This window comes from Molossus molossus, unplaced genomic scaffold (assembly GCF_014108415.1).
Source record: "Molossus molossus isolate mMolMol1 unplaced genomic scaffold, mMolMol1.p scaffold_m16_p_19, whole genome shotgun sequence".
NCBI lineage: Eukaryota > Metazoa > Chordata > Mammalia > Chiroptera > Molossidae > Molossus > Molossus molossus.
The window spans coordinates 2,155,560-2,174,072 of record NW_023425354.1 but is presented as its reverse complement, the minus strand read 5'-3'; the positions used below and the strand labels follow the sequence as shown (position 1 = coordinate 2,174,072).

The following is an 18,513-nucleotide window of genomic DNA, read 5'->3' as shown; positions in this document are numbered from 1 at the left end:
AGTTAGAGCGTTGGCCTGCGGTCCAGGGAGACCCCCCGGGTTCGGTTCCCGCTAAGGGCATGTACCTCATTTGCAGTTTGTCCCCGGCCCCGGTTGGTCGTGCGGGTGGCAGCCACTCGATGTGTCCCTTTCACGTCGATGTTTCTCTCTCTCTCTTTCCCCCACTCTATCTGAACAAAATATGGAAAAGTGTCCTCGGGTGAGGATAAATAATAATAATAAATAAATAAAAGTTAAACAAAAGCAACTGCTGGCAAGGAGTGGCTCGGACACGCACTGTGACCCAGGGCTGGGCGCTGGTGGAAGTCTCTAGAAGAGCGAGTTGGCTTCATCTATCCTTGACCCACACTTTTCACGTCTAGAAAGTGGCCCCCCCTCCCTGCGCTCACACAGACACTGTCCGGGAGGCCGAGTGCGCGAAGCTGCCCGGAGGCCGTCGGCACACGGAGACGGTGGTGCCGCACTCGGTGGGAGAGCACGGACGGGGCCGCGATCCTCACGGCCGAGCACTGCGTGAGACAGCCACACGGTAAAAGGACACACTGTCCGATTCTATGGTGCGAAGTCCTGAACAAAAAGGCAGCCCGGCCGGCGTGGCTCAGTGGCTGAGCCTTGACCCTGCACCAGGAGGTCAGCAGTTCGATTCCCGGTCAGGGCACATGCCCAGGTTGTGGGTCCGATCCCCAGTGGGGGGCGTGCAGGAGGCGGCCAGTCGATGTTCTCTCTCATCGATGTTTCTGTCTCTCTCTCTCCCTCTCCCTTCCCCTCTCTCTAAAATATCAATAAAGAAAAAAAAAAGGCAAATTAATCTATGGTGTGAGAAGTCAGAATAGAGACGATCCCTTGGGGGATCGGAGCATCTAGGTGGCAATTACTTATACTTATATGTAGGTAAAAATATACTGAGCCACTGACTTAAGATCTGTGCTGCTTATTATATGAAAGATATGTGTTTTATAAACTATTTTTACCGTGAGCATGCTACTTTATATATATAAAAATGCAATATAAAAAAAAATCCAAAAATACATCTTTTACCCTGAGCACATACTATTATATATATGGATAGATAGAGAGAAAACACAATATATAAAAATACATTTAAAAATACGTTTAGTGTGCCCTGGCTAGTGTGGATCAGTGGTTAGAGCTTCGGCCCACACACCAAAGGGTCTTGGGTTTGATTCCCAGCCAAAGGCACATACCTGGGTTGCAGGTTTGACCCCTAACCCCAGTCAGGGTTCATGCGGGAGGGAACCAGTGGATGTGTCTCTCTCACATCAATGTTTTTCTCTCTCTTTCTCCCCCTCCCTCCCTCCCTTCCACTCTCTCTGAAAATCTATGGAAAAAACATCCTCGGGTGAGGATTAACAGCAAAGATATTTTCCGTGTACATTAAAAACACAAAATATAAATATTTTTACCGTGACCATATATAACTTTTATAGAAAGAGAAAACATTAGGCAAGATTCCTGAAAGAGCAAACGGCCCCCCACCGCGTGCAAGCTGGTGCCCTCCTTGGGCCCGGCCTCGGGGGGCACCCACACCCCTCCCCCGCCAGCGCCAATCCTCAGGGTCCCCTTTCCTGTCTGGCACTTGGCCAGCAGCTTCAGGGCCAGCAACAGCTCTAACACCTGAGCTACCACAGAATCAAAAGGGGGTCTCGCTTGTGTTTCTAGAGGCCTGGTCCAGGCCGGCCTCACCTGGGGCGTCTCCAGCCACAGGGCGCTCGCTGTGTGGCCGCAGCCCCAGGGAGAGGGCTCTGGGGTCCCCGGGTGGTTTCCTGCAGCTGACCACAGTGGGAAGGGCAGGAGAGCTCGGAGGACCCAGGCGGGGGCCCCAGCTGTGTCAGGACAAACGACGTTTCCGGCTGTTGACTTGACAGCTGCAAAGTCAGTCCCCAAGGGGCCGGGGAAGGAGGCCCAGCTGGCTCCAGGCCAGTGCCGCAGCCCCGCAGCCTGTGTGGATGGGGTCGGGGTGCGGAGGGCACGTCTTCCCGGCGTCCCTCTGGTTAGCTCCTGGGTGCATCTACCGATCTAACCCAGGAGGATATCGGGGAGCAGAGGGAGGTGGAGACAAGCAGATATTCTCCACTGGGACGGCTCAGCCCCTGCCCAGGACGGGTAGGATGGGCTTCTGGGCTCCTACCACCCAGCTGTTAGCGGCTTCTTTACTAAGTGAAACCACCGGTGTCCCGGCTCGGGAATAAGCACCAGGAGGGAAGGACCCCTTGGCAGGTTGTCATCGGCTGCCTGGTTCAGCTGGAAGCCAGACGGGCCGTGTAACCCTTTGAGGGCCAGGCCTCGGGCAGCTCTTCTCCAAGGAGGGGAAGCGGAGGGGTGCTGCTGAGGAGACCAGGGGCCTTCTGTCCGTCCCTACTCCCTGAGGTCCATGGCCAGCCTAGACAGATGGCCCCAAGTGCCACACAAAGCTGGACACCGGAGGGACAGACAGAAAGGGACACAGACGGAGGGACAGCTGTGATACAGAAAGATGACCAGCCACGGTCCTTGGGCACCTTAAAATGCTCCGAGCCAGCGCTGTCTCAGCATTTGACTCGGATTCCAACCCTGGGGGGGGCTGTTTCAAGTGCCAGGGGGACCAATGTCTGCTCCGGACTCTTCGATTTTTGCCGGAAAGTCCCTCAAACAGGGCGTCTTAGTGCCCTGAGCGGCGCCGTCACAGACCGACGCAGTGTGGCCGGTTCTGATGACCAGAACGAAAGCCAGGTGCGGGCCGGGCACCCCCCCGAAAGGCTCCCCCAAGGCCGACCTGCACGACAGTGCCGGGCCACCCCCACGCCAGGGACGCTGGCACAGCCCACACAGCCCACTCATATTTCTCCGGCTCTCCTAGTTGTCTGCATCGGGGGGTAGCGTACCTGCAATGAAATGCACCCGGTTTAAACGCTGGCTCCTTCCGTTTCGGTAAATAGACACAGTCACACAAGCACCACCGTAATTAAGTGTTAGGGCGCAGGGAACGAGGAGGAGGAGATGGAGTGGAGGGTCCGCAGGCCTCTTACAAACACAGTCCAGGGGTTCTCCGTGTGTAACTGACACACCCCCACTGCGCAGACACGGCGTTTAAACGAGAACAGATTAGCCCTGGTCGGTTTGGCTCAGCGGTTAGAGCATCGGCCTGCAGACCAGAGATGCGGTTCAATTCCAGTCAAGGGCTAGTACCTCGGTTGCGGTTCGTCCCTGATCAGGATCATGTGGGAGGCAACCAGTCGATGTGGCTCCATCACATCGATGTTTCTCTGTCTCTGTCTCTCTCTCTCTCCTCTCCTCCTCCCTCCCGCTCTGTCTGAACATAAATAGAAAGAATATCCTCAGGTGAGGATTTAAAAAAATGAAACAAGCACAGATTAAACAGATGTACCTCCAGACTCTGGTGTTGAGGACATAGATGCAGTTAACAAATGCAGAATTGTTCTGTGTGTAGAGTTTTATAACCTGCTTTTTTGGTAACTTGACATGTCTGTCTGCCGCGAGGCATTCCGCTGTCTGAGGAGGAAAGCAAAGGAAATCCCTGGGGAGGTGAAGGAAACTTCTAGCGCAGTGTGGAGAGTATCCTGCCAAGAAGTCCCCAGGTGACCCTCGGCAGTCTGTCCCCACCCCACCCCTGGCTCAGGCAACCGCGGATCTGCTTCCTGAGTCGGTCGGTCCTTCTCCGGAATTTCACAGAAATGGAAGCTGGAGTGTGGGGTGCTTTGCGTCTGGCTGCTCCCCCCGAGCGAGGCGCCTGGAGACGTGCGCACCTCGCTGGGTGATCAGCGATCTCTGCGCGGCTGGGCCGGCTTCCTTCTGTGGCTGCTCCGAACCTCAAGACCCGCTGACCGGCCCACGGCATGGGGCGGCTTCCACTTCGGGGCTGTTACGAATGAAGTTGCTACGAGCGTTCGTGTCCCAGATCTGTGTGGACATGTGTTTTCAATTCCTTTGGATAGAGACCTAGGGGGGTCGGGGCCATATGGCGAGTGCGCTTGTAGCTTTAAGAAACTGACACACTCATTCCCAAAGTGGCCGTGTGTGCGGTTCCCGCTCCCCCACATCCTCCCAGCACCGGCCAGTCGGTCTCCTGGTTCTACCGAGAGAAACATCCATCGGTTGCCCCGTACTCACCTTGGCCAGGAATCAAACCCGAAACCTAGGTGCGTGCCCTGACTGGGAATTGAACCCGCAACCATTTTGGTGTACGGGACACCACTCTCAAGCAACTGAGCCCCCTCGCAGGTCAGCGGAGGTGTGCTTTCAATTCGCGTCCTAACGAGCAATGGGGTTGAGCGTCTTTCGAGGGGCGAGATGACATTCTTAACATTCTCCGTCTGCTTTGGGGACGTGTCTGTTCGGATTCTGTGCCCACGCCCCCCACACCCTTTTTGATTAGTCTCCTGTTTCAGTACGTCATGATCAGAGAATGGTGTCCACACTTGGAACGTGAGAGTCTTCGTGGCCTAGAACACCGATACGTTGTACAAATGTTTGATGGGAAATTGAAAGAACATAGCGTCTCGTTTGGATGAAGGGAGCAGAAACCCAACTCAGACTAGCTTGAGCCACCAAGGTGATGTCCCAGCTGGGACCGGTGGATCCTGACACTCTGGGGGTGTGCCAGGGCTCTCTCTCTGTTTCCCTATTTCTTTCTCTCCCCCACCTCACCTTCCCTCGCTCCCTGTGCGGGTCTCAGGGTCTCACAGGAGATGTGTTCATTCCAGGGCGGAGCGGGGGCGTGGTGGATGTCCCTCCACCTTGAGGACCTCAGGGGAAGCAGACTCTCCCGCAAAGTCCCAGAGGAGGGCTGTAACTCCCCCAAGCCTCCTAAGCAACCACTGAGCCACACCGGCCGGTGTAGTTGAGCGTCGACCCTGCACCAAGATGTCGCCGGTTCGATTCCCGGTCAGGGCACTTGCCCAGGTTGTGGGTCCGATCCCCGGTGAGGGGCGTGCAGGAAGCAGCCAGTCGACGTTCTCTGTCATCGATGCTTCTATCTCTCTCCCCCTCTCCCTTCCTCTCTCTCTTAAAAACAAACAAACAAAAAAAACCTTTCTTAATAAAGAAAAAAAAAATTTAAACCAGCACCTATTCACTTTCTAGTCAAAAAGACTGTTGTCACCCTGACCGGTATGGCTCAGTTGGTGAGGTGTCTTCCCATGCACAGAAAGGTTGCCGGTTCAATTCCTGATCAGGGCACACCCCGGGGTTTGGACTCGATCCCTGGTAAGCGATGTGCAGGAGGCAGCCGACGGATGCTTTGCTCTCATATCAATGTTTCTCTCTCTACGTCTCCCTCCTTCCCTCTCTAAAAAGTAATACTTTTTTTATTTTATCATTTTTTTAAAGCCTGTTCTCTACAGGTCGGCCCACACACACCCGTCTGAATTGAAGGGTCTGGGTTCAAACATGCTGACTATAGATCAATGTGTGTTCATCACAGAAAGTTTGCAAAATACAGGATAGTAGAAGAAGGAGAGAAAAATGAATTTTAACCTCACGTCCCTATGATAACACTGCAGTATTTTTATTCATCCCCGTCTGTTTTCCATGCACAGACACAGTCAGGTATTTTTATAATATTGAGACGATACAGTATATATGTGTCTAACCTGCTTTATTCATTAAACAGAGTACACGGTTTCCTCCATGTCATCTTAGACGTCCTTCCGACCTTGAATTGGAAGGATCGTGGAGAATTTGCTGGTGTGAACACACCACACTCGATCTCCGTCAGCTCCCCACTGATGGACAATGAGCTGTTCCGTTTCCCTGCCGTGGCGAGGAAACCGGCACACGAATAAACCCTTCTGCGCGTCTCCGATCACCTTCCACTTCCCGGGACAGCCCTTGGGCGTGGAGTAAGTGGCGTGGCGAAGCTGGACTCCACGGCAAACTTCCACCCCCACCCACGGAACGCCAGCGCCAACCTCCCTGCCCACTCACCCAGCTCTTACCAGGGTCTTCAAACTGGTTTTTAATTTAATTTGGGACTTGAGGATTTAAACTCACAAACATACTCTCTTGGGAGGAATGTGCCCCATGCCTCCCTTTAAACAACCCATTGTTAGGGGTGAGGCTGAGGCCCCAGTCGGGGGCCTGTGCTGAGGTGGGTAGAGGGGCCCATCAACTCCTTCTCACCCATGGGGACTTATACCCCAGTGGAAATTACCTGAAACCAAGAAGCAGTTCACAACAATATACACATTAAAGAGACCGAGAGACCCACGTTCGCTTGCAGAAGGCCCTCGCGCTGGGCAGGCTGCAGGAGCGTGGGCAGAGGCCGCGAGCGCCGGAGTCAAAGCGGGAGTGAGTCTCCCCACGGGCATCTCGGCGATTCATGGCAGTCTCGGGGTGCTTCGGCATTCCTGTGGGAGTGCCAACCCAAGGTGCCGAACTTTGATCAGGAGGGCTCATGCCAATGACACTGCTAGGAAACCAGTTGGCACACATGTTGGTACATACTGCCCCTGGTACACGGCCCCTGGCACATACTGCCCCTGGTACACGGCCCCTGGCACATACTGCCCCTGGTACACAGCCCCTGGCACATACTGCCCCTGGTACACTGCCCCTGGCACATACTGCCCCTGGTACACTGCCCCTGGCACATACTGCCCCTGGTACACTGCCCCTGGCACATACTGCCCCTGGTACACGGCCCCTGGCACATACTGTCCCCCGGTGAAGCCCATCCCTGGTACACTGCACCTGTGTCCTTTGGCAGGACCTGTGGTACTACAGAAGCTGTCCGTACCATTGTCTCTCAACATCCCGCGTACAGAAAAGCTGTTTTTTTTAATCCTCACCCGAGGACATTTTTCCATTTTTTGTTCAGGTAGAGTGGGAGGGAGAGAGAGGAACAGAGAGAGAGAGAGAAACATTGATGTGAAAGGAACACATTGAGTGGCTGCCACCCGCACAACCGACCAGGGCCGGGGACAAACTGCAACCGAGGTACGCGCCCTTAGCAGGAACCGAACCCGGGTCTCTCAGGACCGCAGGCCGACGCTCTCACCGCTGAACCAAACCGGCCAGGGCGAAAAGCTGGTTTTTTTAAACAAATGCTACTCGTTGCAACAAGAGCTGATCATCAGATCAACTCACCAGCCCTCTGTGGCTCCCAAGATGGGGAATGAGGCTGCTGGGGATGGAGGGAGGGTTTCGGTGTGTGTCATCTGAACCTTTGAACCCAGCACCCGGGCCTGGCCCACTGCCCTTGCTGAGGTGACAGCCACAAAGGTCGGAGGTGGTGAGGCGCTGTCCTGTGCTCATCCGCAAAGCAGGGTCTTCCTGGTCCCTTCTGGTTCCGACATCCCTGACTCCAAATGCAGTCTCTCTGATTATCACTGAAATCTTTGCCAACAGAAGCCGGAAAAGGAGCTTTTAAAAAGATGTATCCTTTGGGCTTACCTTCATGCTCTCTCCGCCAAAAGCAGCAGGATTAAACAGGAAACAAAACCTCGTTTTGTGTGTCCTGAGAGACATGTCTTTGTTTGGGTTCTTTGATCTAAGAAGTAACCAGCTAAGGCAGGGAGTAAGCAGAACTTGGATTTGCAATGCAGCTCTCAGAAGGCACGCCTTCTCCCGAAGCCTCTGGGTGGAGCCACGGAGCCACGGAGCCACGGAGGCCGCTCGGTGGTCTCCAGCGGGAGGACAGTTGGCAAACCCGTGCACGCGGGTTCCTTGGCCACGCTGAATCCCCAGACCACGGACGGGTGTTTAAGCAGGGGCTTCGCTCTTGATTTCAGAACTCCATGAAGTGCGTCATTTTTAAGTTTGTGAAAACAATGCGTCTCACACTGAAAAGCTGCGCTCCTAAAATCGGTCCACACTCTAACAACCCTGCAGCCGGCGACGGTCTTGAGAAAACGCATGAGAAAACGCAGCGGTGGGACATGGACAGACGTCCTCGCTGTGTGAGAAGGGCCACCAAAACCAGCTGGCGTCCAGTGTGCCTGGAAATGCCCAACAGGAACTTCTCGTGCCCGGGGTGGCCACCCCGTCCAGCGGGGTGAGAGTGTCCATTAGTGCAGCCCCTCGGGAAACAGTTGGCAACAGGTCACAACAGTTGACCCACATCCAGGCATCCGGGTGCTGCCCCAGGTGTGCTGCACAGTGTGTGCAAAGGTGAGGACATTCGTCACTGCGCTGTTTCTAGCGTAAAAAACTGCCACCAGGGACCGACACGATTGCAAAACGACTGAATGACACCGTGAAATAAAAGCCTTATGCAACGGAGACCCCCACAGGGGCTGTGGTCTGGTCTCCAAAGCAACGTCATAAAGGGCTTGGTTAATGGTCGGTTTCCCACCTCCTATTAGCATTCCTTAACCTCCCTGCCCCCAGGACCCAAGGGGGCCCCTCTGTGCAGGTCTTTAGGGCTGATCCTAGGAGCCCAGAAGGCTTCTGCTGCCTCGTCCCACCCTGGAGGGCCTGAGTGCCCCACCCTGACCCCACCGGGCACACGTGGGAAACGCCAGGAACAGGCTGCTTGACCGGAACCCAGTTAGGTTCCTTCTCCTCATCTGTCACATGCGGAGGGAAGGTTCCCCTTGGTAAGAATGTTCCAAACAGTGTTGGCTGCGCACGGCCTCTGCAGTCTCCTGGGTCAGGATTTCTGGGACGGGGTCCAGGGCTTAATATTTGCATGTGTGCCCAGGGAGGTCTTAGGCAAACTGCGAGCACCCTGACTGTGCTTATTTGTATGTGGGTTCTGATATGTAACCACTGCGTGTCGCACGTGGGTATATTTACCCACGACATGTACACGATCTCATCACAGAACACGGCAAGCCTGCCGTTCACACCTCCCTCTTGCAGACGTGAGGGCACCTGGGTAGGGACAAACCGTCGCGTTAAACACTAAAGACTGTGCGACGTATTCCACACCCTGAGATTATCCCAGGCAGACCTTCGAGGTGCGTCCGGTGGGGATGGTGTTAGTTACTCCCGGTAGCCAGCCCTGGATGCAATCACGAGGCAGTATTTGTAGAAACACTAAACGCTGTTCTGAGACGTAACTAATGTTATTTCGTTTTACTGCCAAAGTTGACAGATGGAGGGATTGGCCTTACCTCAGTCCCCGACTCTCCCAGGGACTTGGAAGGGACACCATCATGCCATTTTGTGGCTCCGTGGTATCTTATTTTCAGTCTATAAGAGCAGCATGAAAATTCTTACCTTTTCGTAGCGGCATTTCACACGTAATGTTACTATTTGCGGAGAAAGTGGCATTAAACGACGTGTTTAGGTGGAATGTACTCCGGTACGCCTGTACTCTTCATCTTTCATGCAGTTTTAAATAGTTTCCCGTATAATAAAGCACAAATGGAAGTGTAGGTAAACCATTCACATTCCGGGATTAATTTAAGTAACTGCATTACTTTTGCTTAAAATAGGTGGAGGGTGTATCCCTTGCGTCCTTATAGACGTGTACTGTCGAGTATGTGGCCACCAGCTACATGTGGTTATTGAAACGTAAAAGTAAAGAAAATTGAAAATTCAATTCCTCAGTAGCACTGGCCCCATTTCAAGGGCTCACTAGCCACAGATGGCTGGTGGGTAACAGATTGAAGAGTACAGATCCAAGGGCATGTCCATCCTGACTGAAGTCCTATTAGACCATGCTGCTCCAGGCTCTTCATCCTCCCTATCCAGCTGTGCCCGGGCCATAGCAAATGCTGAGTAACTGTTTGCTGACTGAATGAGAAAGGCATTGTTCTAACTTGTCTCAACAATTTTTCCAAGTGACAATAAAAAGAAGACAGAAGCAGCTTTAGCCCTAACCCATGTTTCAACGTAATTGTTTAGCTGGAATTATTCTTTGTTTCTACCTACTTCCAGTTTTTTGTTTGTTTGTTGTTTGTTTCGAGAGAGGAAGGGAGAGAGAGCGAGAGAAACATCGAAGCGAGAGAGAGACATCGGTTAGTTGCTTCCCACACATGCCCCAACTGGGGATCGGACTAGAAACCTGGGCGTGTGCCCTGGGGGGAATCAAACTGCCGCTTTTTGGTGTACGGGACAACGCTCCAACCAAGTGAGCCACACGGGCGAGGGCTCCAGTTCTGTTTTTAAGGAACTCTTCACAAATTTTGGGGTCATACCCTCACTCTATTTGTCTGATAATTCAATTCTACTCCACATTTGTTTCTCCAAATACATTATCTAAACATTATTTTACCCAAACTGAGTGTTCATAGTTGGACAGATGATGTAAGTGGTAAACCTCCCAAGAAATTGATCCCTCCCCCAATAGGTTAGAACCAAATTCTAGACAAATGTATTTCTTAGGGGAAGAAATAATTCCCTTTATAAAGCTTTCTTTCCTTAAAAATAATAATAATAATAAGCAAGTTTCTAGGATATCATATATCACCAAGAGGAAACTGGAAACTTCCAGGGCAAAAGCCCCATATCCAAGATGAACTGCAAGAAAACGTGCGTTGAAGCTGATCCAGCTATTTGTCTGATTACAACACACCTCTGGTCTCAGCCCAGTTGACTGCCCAGCTCGAGATGGGGACCCAAAAAAGAGCTGTAGAGAGATTGTAAGCAGCTCTCCCCACCCAGGACTCCAGGTTTTATCTCAAAGCAAGGGGTCCTGGGCTGCCAAGCTCCCCAGCGAGCAATCATGTCCCCCCACCCCCACCCCAAAGGAGTCTCCTGCTTCCTACCTCCTTTACAAACAATACTGGAGTTTGCAAACGTTACCCACATTCTCTCCAGGATACCGGCTGAAAGGAATCTATTTTAACCAAATAAACTGAAAAAGATGCCAGAAATGGAAAGACGGGCTCCTGCAGTTCCGAATGTCCTACGGTAGGCCTTTCTGTTCAAACGAAATACATGCCTTCTGCAGAATCCTATATAAATGTGATTGTAATGATCAAAATTACATTGAGACACAGTCCCCTGCAACCAGAAACGACTTTTTGGTTTGCTCAACAGAGACAGTACTTTGCAGCTGCATGCAAGGGAGACACAAAACCAGAAAGTGGATTTTCACTGCCTTAAACCGTGCGATGCAAAAAAAGGTGAGGCTAACGTTCACGTCCTTTACTGTACGTTTGACTTCTCTGATTCAAGGGCTAACGGACTTACGGGGAAATTGCTCAAGGAAGATGGGTCTTAACAGCAGAAAATGAAAGGGTGGCCTCCACCCAGGACCCCAAAGGTGACTCCAGGCCACCCCACTTCTGAACGCGATCTTCTTTTTTTGCCGCGTGCAGTGGATCCAAAGGATACAGATTTCCAAATCCTGGCGGGCCCGAGAATGACTCAGTCCTGGGTTAGAACAAGCCCGACACCTCGCTCCCAGCCCCCACATTCATCTCATCAAAATCGTGAAACAAAGTCACAAAAGGTGCATCTCCTGTACTCCCCACGCGTGCCCTAAAACTCGGGGCTGGGGTGCACTCTACAGAGCTAAAAGTAAGCACACCGAACAGCTCGCGTTTTTAGCATGTTTCTCTCTCGCTTTGGGGGGGCGGGCCGCTCCGTTTCTGCTGCCCCATGCACCCCCACCCCCGAGTACTTTGTCTCCCGTTCCTTCCCCGCCCCCTGGCCCTTCAGCTCCCGCGCAAACCAGGACGAGTGCCCGAGACCGGGAGACCCAGCGAGACCCAGTTCAAAAAGGCTGAGGCCGGGGAGAGCTTGGCGCGCCCCGCAGCAGCGCCCCTGGGAGGCGGGGGCAGGAAGCAGCCGCCGCGCTCCGTCCTCACTTCCCCCTTCGGGCCAGAACAATGGCTTTTTTCCTGGAAAACGAAGTTAGGAGGAGGTTGGGCGCGCCCCGAGGTCCAAGCAGGACTCGGCAGGCGACTTCCCCGGCCCGAAGCCGCGCGAGGCGCCCCGCCCCCGCCTTCCACCCGCGCAGGGGTCCCCGGCCGTGCCCAGGACGGCCGCGCTGCGTGCCGCCGGGCCGAGCCCAGCACAGAAACCCGCGCGGAGCCCAGCCGCGGGCACGAGGCCGAGCTCGCCGCGAACAATGCAGGCTCCGCCCCCGCGCCCCGCCCCCGGCCCGCCCCCGCGCGCTCATTGGCCAGCGCCGGGTTGGACGGCCCGCGGGGGCGGGGCGCGGCCCGGCGGAGGGGCGCGGCGGCGGTGCGCGTGCGCGGGGCGGGCCCTGAGCGGGCGGGGGCGGTGCTTTGTGTGTGGCGGCGGGCGCGCGGCGGAGGCGGCGGTGCGGGAAGCGGCGGGCGCCGCGGTCGGGCGGGCGGGTGCGCGCGGCAGCATGGAGGAGCTGAGCAGCGTGGGCGAGCAGGTCTTCGCCGCCGAGTGCATCCTGAGCAAGCGGCTCCGCAAGGTGCGTGCGGCCCGGCCCGCCCCCCGCGGCCCGCGCCCCCGCCGCAGGCTCACGCGCCCCTCTCTCCCTGCAGGGCAAGCTGGAGTACCTGGTCAAGTGGCGCGGCTGGTCTTCCAAGTGAGTGCCCCACCACGCGGCGCCCGCCTTCCCGCCCGCGCCCCGGCCCGGGACGGGGCACCCTCGGCCCCGGGGCTGCCGCGGCCGGGGGGCCATCCGCGCGCGGCGGGGAAGTTCGCGGGGTCCCGGGCCCCTCCGGCCCTGCGGCGAAGGGGCGCCCAGCCTGCGCGGGCTTGTCCTTTGTTTACAAGCGCGGGGAACGCGGGACCAGCGGCTTCCGCCGGGTCCCCCTTCGGGTCGCGGCCCAGCCCGGCTCCCTGCGTCCCCCGCTCGCCTTTCCCAGCGCCCGGCTCGTTTCCCTCCTGCGCCGCGAGCTCCTTCCGCGCCCATTTGTTGCATGCGCCCCGCCTCACCCCTCCCCGCGGACGCGAGCCCCCCTTCCCGTGTCCATATTTCCCCGCTGTAACCTGAGCTGTCTATTGATGAATGTAGGGCTTTCTTTTTTTAGTGGAAGGGAGGGGACTTGGCATTCCCGGAGGGGACTCTGTTTACAGTCGCTCGCGCAGACCCGTTTCCCCTTTCTTCCCGGACCCCACTTTTCTTTCTTTGCTTTCCCCTCCCGGTTCCCCGGCCCACGCCCGCTCGGGCGCCAGCCACGTTGTTCTGACTCTTCGGGCTGCGCTTCTGTGCTCCTCGGGGCCCCCCTCCCCTGCGCAGCCTTCCCTTCCCTCCCTGGCTCCGGGCCAGGGTTTGGGGGCTTCCCTCTGCCACTTTCCGTTTTGTTGGGATTTGTTTTCCTCCCAGGGGGAGACTGCGAGCCCTCCTGAGGCCGGGTGTTAATTGGGGGGTTGAAGTAGCAGTTTCCCTTGAGTTGAAAGATAAGGTGGTGGCTTCGGAGCCCCCTGTCCCGGGAGCTCGCCCCAGGCGTGAGAGGGACCTTTCGGGACTCCGCCGTCAGCCGGGACTGGCTTCTTTTTGAAGTGGCTGCTGATTTACTGTGACCTGCTCTTTGCTTTTTCAGACACAACAGCTGGGAGCCGGAGGAGAATATCCTGGACCCACGGCTGCTCCTGGCCTTCCAGAAGAAGTGAGAGTGATAGCAGTGTGGGGAGGGGAGAAGGGGGGGCGGTGCTGGCCCTCCGGGGTCCTGGGCTGTGGTCTGAGGCCCCAGAACAGCTGTCACCAGGGTCTGTCTCCATGGCTGTCTGTAAAGGTGAAACCAACTCTGAGGTCGGGGGAGCCCTTCCCCCTCCTCCCCCCCTGGCCGGTGCCTTGTCTCAACCTAAGGAGGCGCTGAATACCCACTGCCTTTGGTCCCTCTGAGAGCCAGACTTGCCGAAATGAACCTTCTCGATCCCTTCACAGAAAGTTCTGGTTTTTCTCTGCCTTTTCTGTTGAGTAATTTGCAAACAGGACTGTTACAGACTAGGACGCAGGTTTGCCATAGAAATGCAGACCTGGCCTCCCCACCCTGCATGAGGGTGCCCCTGAGCTGGAGGAGGCACAGAGGGAGCTGGAACACAGCGCAATGTTGGGCCTGTTACGGTGTATCTGTACCAAAAACACGTATTTTCCTCAGCGTGGCGGACCCCTGGCCAGTCTTGGGGGCCAAATTTGCTTCTGTAATTCTAGATGCCATTTCCATGTTTAGGTAGGGGACTTGGGTTAAGAGAGAGGCCTTGAGATGCTCGAGGGGAAGGGTGCTGAGAGGTGGACGATGGATGGGCCACCCTATCTGGGCACAAGAGTCCAGAGGGTGCTGACCCAGGGCACACTTGGTGGGGGCAGGTGGGGGCGCTCTGCTGGGGATTGGCCTGTTGATAGAGGCAGATAATTGGTTGCTCAAAAGCTGTCCCTGCTGGGGTCAGTCTGGCCGACTGGTTCTGCAGTGGCTCAGGCTGTGACCATGCTTTTCACCCAGCAGGACCTCTGGGGTTTCTCAGAGGCCACGACAATGGAGCGAAAGTAAGGATGGTCTTTTGGGCAGGGTTAGAAAGTGGTTGAGCACAGGCGCGCCCCGGTGCCTTGGGAAAGCTTAGCGACTTCCTTGTCCGCGACTTAATTCATAACCCGGGTCCGGTGAGCCTTGAGGGGAGTGGAGCTGGCGCATGTCTCTGCGAGACAGTGTCCGGACTGTCCAGAGCTGTGTTCGCGACTTCACTTAGTTCTGGTGCAGCAGAAAAGAACCTGGGTTGGCAGATAACTAAGAGGCAGAGAGTTAACGCCATGGGGTGGTCTGGATTGTATCCCCGGGGAGAGAGAACAGGGAAGGTGGGTCCCTGCTTTCTCCAGCAAACCAGAAAGATCCCGCTGGGAGCCGTTACTTGCTTGGTGTGGGGGTGTAGCCTTTGAGTTTAAGAAGTCTCGGTCCTTTTAGGAGACAGGTCGGGGCTGCTTTGAAGTATCCTCTAGGTCTGGTTGTACTAATTGGATTCTTTAAGGGATCACCTGCCAGGCCCCAATGAGATAACAGTCGCTCATTTTAATTACCCGGGAACTTCTCCAGATGATCCTCTTCCCCCAGGTGGTAGCCTGAAACACAAGCTTTCTCCAGGGTGGTTGGGAGGCCACCTCTTGACTTCGTGGCCCTGAGTCACGGGGGCTGGGTAAAAGTGTCGGGTCGGCTTTGAGCCTGGCCCCGGTGGAGTCTCCTCCGTGCTTAGTGTAGAGCGGAGCCCAGGAACCAGAGGGGCGTAGCACAGGGAACGGACAGGCCTGAGCCGGGAAGACCGCATGTAGAGCCAGACTGGAGCTGCTGGCTCCCCGCGTCCCCCGGAGATTTCCTAAGGGAGTGGAGGGAGGGACACTGAGGCAGTCCTTACTCCCTGCCCTGGACCCCGGGTTGAAATGGGGTTGGACCATGTGACCACAAAGACTCCTGGGGCGTTCTAGAATTCCCACGAAACGTTCTGCCTGCAGAAGGTGGTCTGGATCGGCACCGGTTGTTTTAGGTGGAGTCGGAGAAACCTGGAGAACTGTCCGTGTCCTGGGTTTGCTTGGATTTCTTTGACTTGTCTTTAGCCAATAGGAGTGAAACAGATGCGTGTAGAGATATTCCTGCAGAGAAGTAGGTCGGGCTCTGCCCAGGTAAACTCGCGCCTGCGTGGGCTGGGCGGGGTGCGGGCTGTTGGAAGCCATGGGGTTCTGCACGGCGGGAGGTTCTGTGACCCCGATTGTTGATTCTTTAGGGAACACGAGAAGGAGGTGCAGAACCGGAAGAGAGGCAAGCGGCCCAGGGGCAGGCCAAGGAAGCACACAGTGATGTCCTCCTGTAGCCGGCACTCCAAGCTCAAGGTGGGTGCTGATGGCCCTGATTTGGCCGAGGGCACTGGGGAATGAGTCCCTGGCCTTCCGCCTCCCTCCTTGCTGCCCCTCAGGCCTCTGCCAGTGGGGCAGCAGGAAGTGCGGGCTTCTCCTGACCTGGGGTCCTGTTCCTTCGCCGTCTGTTTTGCACTTTGCAGTCCTGCCAGATAGACTCATGCTTGGCTGCTGACCATTGCTCTGTCACCCCCAGTGGTTTGTGGGGAACAGGAGAACAGGAAGCGTGCACACAGTAGGTGCTTGTAGGTTTGCCAAGCTGGTGCAGCTGACTAGGCAGCCCACAGGTGCACACACCTGGGATCCTGGCCTCAGTCTCCACGTGTCTCTGATTCCTTTCTCGAGGGCACTGCCCCAGGACCCTGACGTGACATGCTGTGGCCCAGAGCTGGGTCACTCCCTGCCTTCAGTCATGTTGGCTAGTCTGCAGCAGCTGCAGCGCAGGAACCTGAAGAATAGGGTGCACTCGGGGTGCCAGGGAGCCAGGGAGGACGGTGGTTGGTGTTCTGCGTGGGCGGTTGCAGGGGTCAGGTTTGGAGTGGGGAGGCAGGAACAGGACAGCCACTGCTGCAGGCTGCAAAGCCCTGAGCGAGCTTTCGTTTGACTCGACCGGAGGAGACGGGAATTGTGCCCTCCCGGTTTCCCTCCGGCTCTGCTGGGGGCACTGCGGAGCTCGTGCGCCCCGGAAACTATCCTGGGGGGCTCCGTGTGGCCCTTTCAGGAACCCACAGGCTTTTTGTTTTGTTTTGTTTTTCTTTCTTCTTTTAACTGCACTTCCTGGAGCCTCATTAGGGACTTTATACATCTTTTTGGAATGAAAAGGTGAGAAATTGCTTCCTCCTGGCTGCCTCTGTCTGGAAGTGATAGGAGGTGTGGCTCCAGGGTGTCTGAAACCCCTTGGGGAGAGGGTGCACTCTGAACCCCGGAGACCGGGCCACGAAAAGGGTGACGTCTTCCCTGTGTCTTTGCAGGAACCTGACACCACCTCCAAGTGCAAGTCCAGCAGCTCCTCCTCGTCCTCCACATCCTCCTCCTCGTCCTCAGATGAAGAGGACGACAGCGACCTGGACGCCAAGAGGGGCCCCCGGGGCCGGGAGACCCACCCAGTGCCTCAGAAGAAGGCCCAGATCCTGGTGGCCAAGCCCGAACTGAAGGACCCCATCCGGAAGAAGCGGGGCCGCAAGCCCCTGCCACCAGAGCAGAAGGCGGCCCGGAGGCCCGTGAACCTGGCCAGGGTGCTGAAGACTGCCCGGAAGGACCTGGGCGCGCCCGCCAGCAAGCTGCCCACTCCGCTCAGCGCCCCCGTGGCCGGCCTGGCGGCCCTGAAGGCCCACGCCAAGGAGGCCTGCGGGGGCCCCAGCAGCATGGCCACCCCGGAGAACCTGGCCAGCCTGATGAAGGGCATGGCCAGCAGCCCCAGCCGGGGCGGCATCAGCTGGCAAAGCTCCATCGTGCATTACATGAACCGCGTGACCCACGGCCAGGCCCAGGCCGCCAGCAGGCTGGCGCTCAAGGCCCCCAGCAAGTGTAGCCTTGGGCTGGACCTCAAGGTGAGGACGCAGAAGGGGGAACTGGGGTTCAGTCCCCCAGGAAGCAAACTCACAAAGGCCCCCAGCAGCGGGGCTATGGAGCAGAAAGGGGGGAGTACAGGGGTGCCCCCACACATCCACAGTGGCAAGGTGCCTGCCAGTTGCCTGGGCCCCCAGCCTGCACCCACCCAGGAGCTGAGCCTCCAGGTCTTAGACTTACAGAGTGTCAAGAATGGCACACCTGGGGTGGGCATGGTCGCCCGCCATGCCACAGCCACCAAGGGTGTCCCTGCCACCGCGCCGAGCACTGGGAAGGGTGCCGGGGCTGGCGCGCTGACCGACACCAGCAAGGGTGAGAAGCTGGCCCCCAGGGCTGCAGCCCTGCCCACCCCTGCAAGCAAGAGGGACTGTGTGAAGGGCACGGCAGCCCCCGGAGGGCAGGAGGGCCCCGGGGCCCAGGCAGACGCACGCAAAGCGGCCGCGCTGGCTGAGGTGAGCACCGGCGAGGACAACAGCAGCTCGGACTCGGACCCTGACTCGGCCTCAGCAGCCGGTGCCGAGCAGAACCTGTCTGTGTCCGTGCAGACCAGCCAGGACTGGAAGCCCACCCGCAGCCTCCTCGAGCACGTCTTTGTCACCGACGTCACTGCCAATCTCATCACGGTCACGGTGAAAGAGTCCCCCACCAGCGTGGGCTTCTTCAACCTGAGGCATTACTGACACTGTGGGGGCCAGGGCCGGGGCCTCCCCTGCCCTCTGGCCTCTGGCTTTGCTCCAGTACGTGAGCTGCACCCCAAACCCTCTCCAGGGGCCGAGTGCCCCCTTCAAGGGCAAGCTACGAGGCCTTCTCCCAGACCCCGGCCCTGACTGACAGTGGCCAGGGCGGGACCTCGATGCCTTGCCGGGGCCTGGCCCGGCCCATTCCTACCTCTGGGCCCTCACTTCCCACTGGCCTCAGGAAGTCTGGGCACCGCCTGCAGCTCGAGCCAAACCTCTGAACTACCCTCCCTGCCTGCGGAGGCAGCGGTCAGCTCTCCTCCCGATTTCCCAGGGGCACAGGTCCAGCTGGGCTGTTCTGCCCACTGGGGGCATGCGAGTGGGTGGGTGGGGGCAGGAGGCAGGGCCTGGAGGACTGTGCCAGGGAGGGCTGACTGAGCCTTTTGGAGCAGGGGCAGGACAGCAGGAACCCCCCCCCCAACTGTGCCTGAGCTGTCAGGTGAGGGGACTTCATCTCTGTCCCCACCCCTGACATCCGAGGGCTGTGGCCTTAATGTGAAAGGCTAGGTCTCAGAGTGGGCGTGGGGTGGC

General features: G+C 57.0%; 1 protein-coding gene across 1 annotated transcript; it reads left to right on the top strand.

Moving 5' to 3' along the window:
• The first annotated feature begins 12,229 nt into the window (after positions 1–12,229).
• Positions 12,230–17,998, top strand: CBX2 (chromobox 2). The gene is made up of 5 exons (XM_036269933.1): positions 12,230–12,301; positions 12,375–12,418; positions 13,380–13,445; positions 15,547–15,652; positions 16,648–17,998. Exons 1-5 carry the CDS (start codon positions 12,230–12,232, stop codon positions 17,923–17,925), a joined length of 1,566 nt encoding a protein of 521 aa, XP_036125826.1. The 3' UTR covers positions 17,926–17,998.
• The last annotated feature ends 515 nt before the right edge of the window (positions 17,999–18,513 follow it).

Excerpts from the sequence above, each read along its gene's own strand:
- CBX2 (XM_036269933.1), top strand. The coding sequence starts at position 12,230 with ATGGAGGAGCTGAGCAGCGTGGGCGAGCAGGTCTTCGCCGCCGAGTGC. Across the intron at positions 12,302-12,374 it reads TGAGCAAGCGGCTCCGCAAG|GGCAAGCTGGAGTACCTGGT; the intron begins GTGCGTGCGGCC and ends CTCTCCCTGCAG. Across the intron at positions 12,419-13,379 it reads TGGCGCGGCTGGTCTTCCAA|ACACAACAGCTGGGAGCCGG; the intron begins GTGAGTGCCCCA and ends TTGCTTTTTCAG.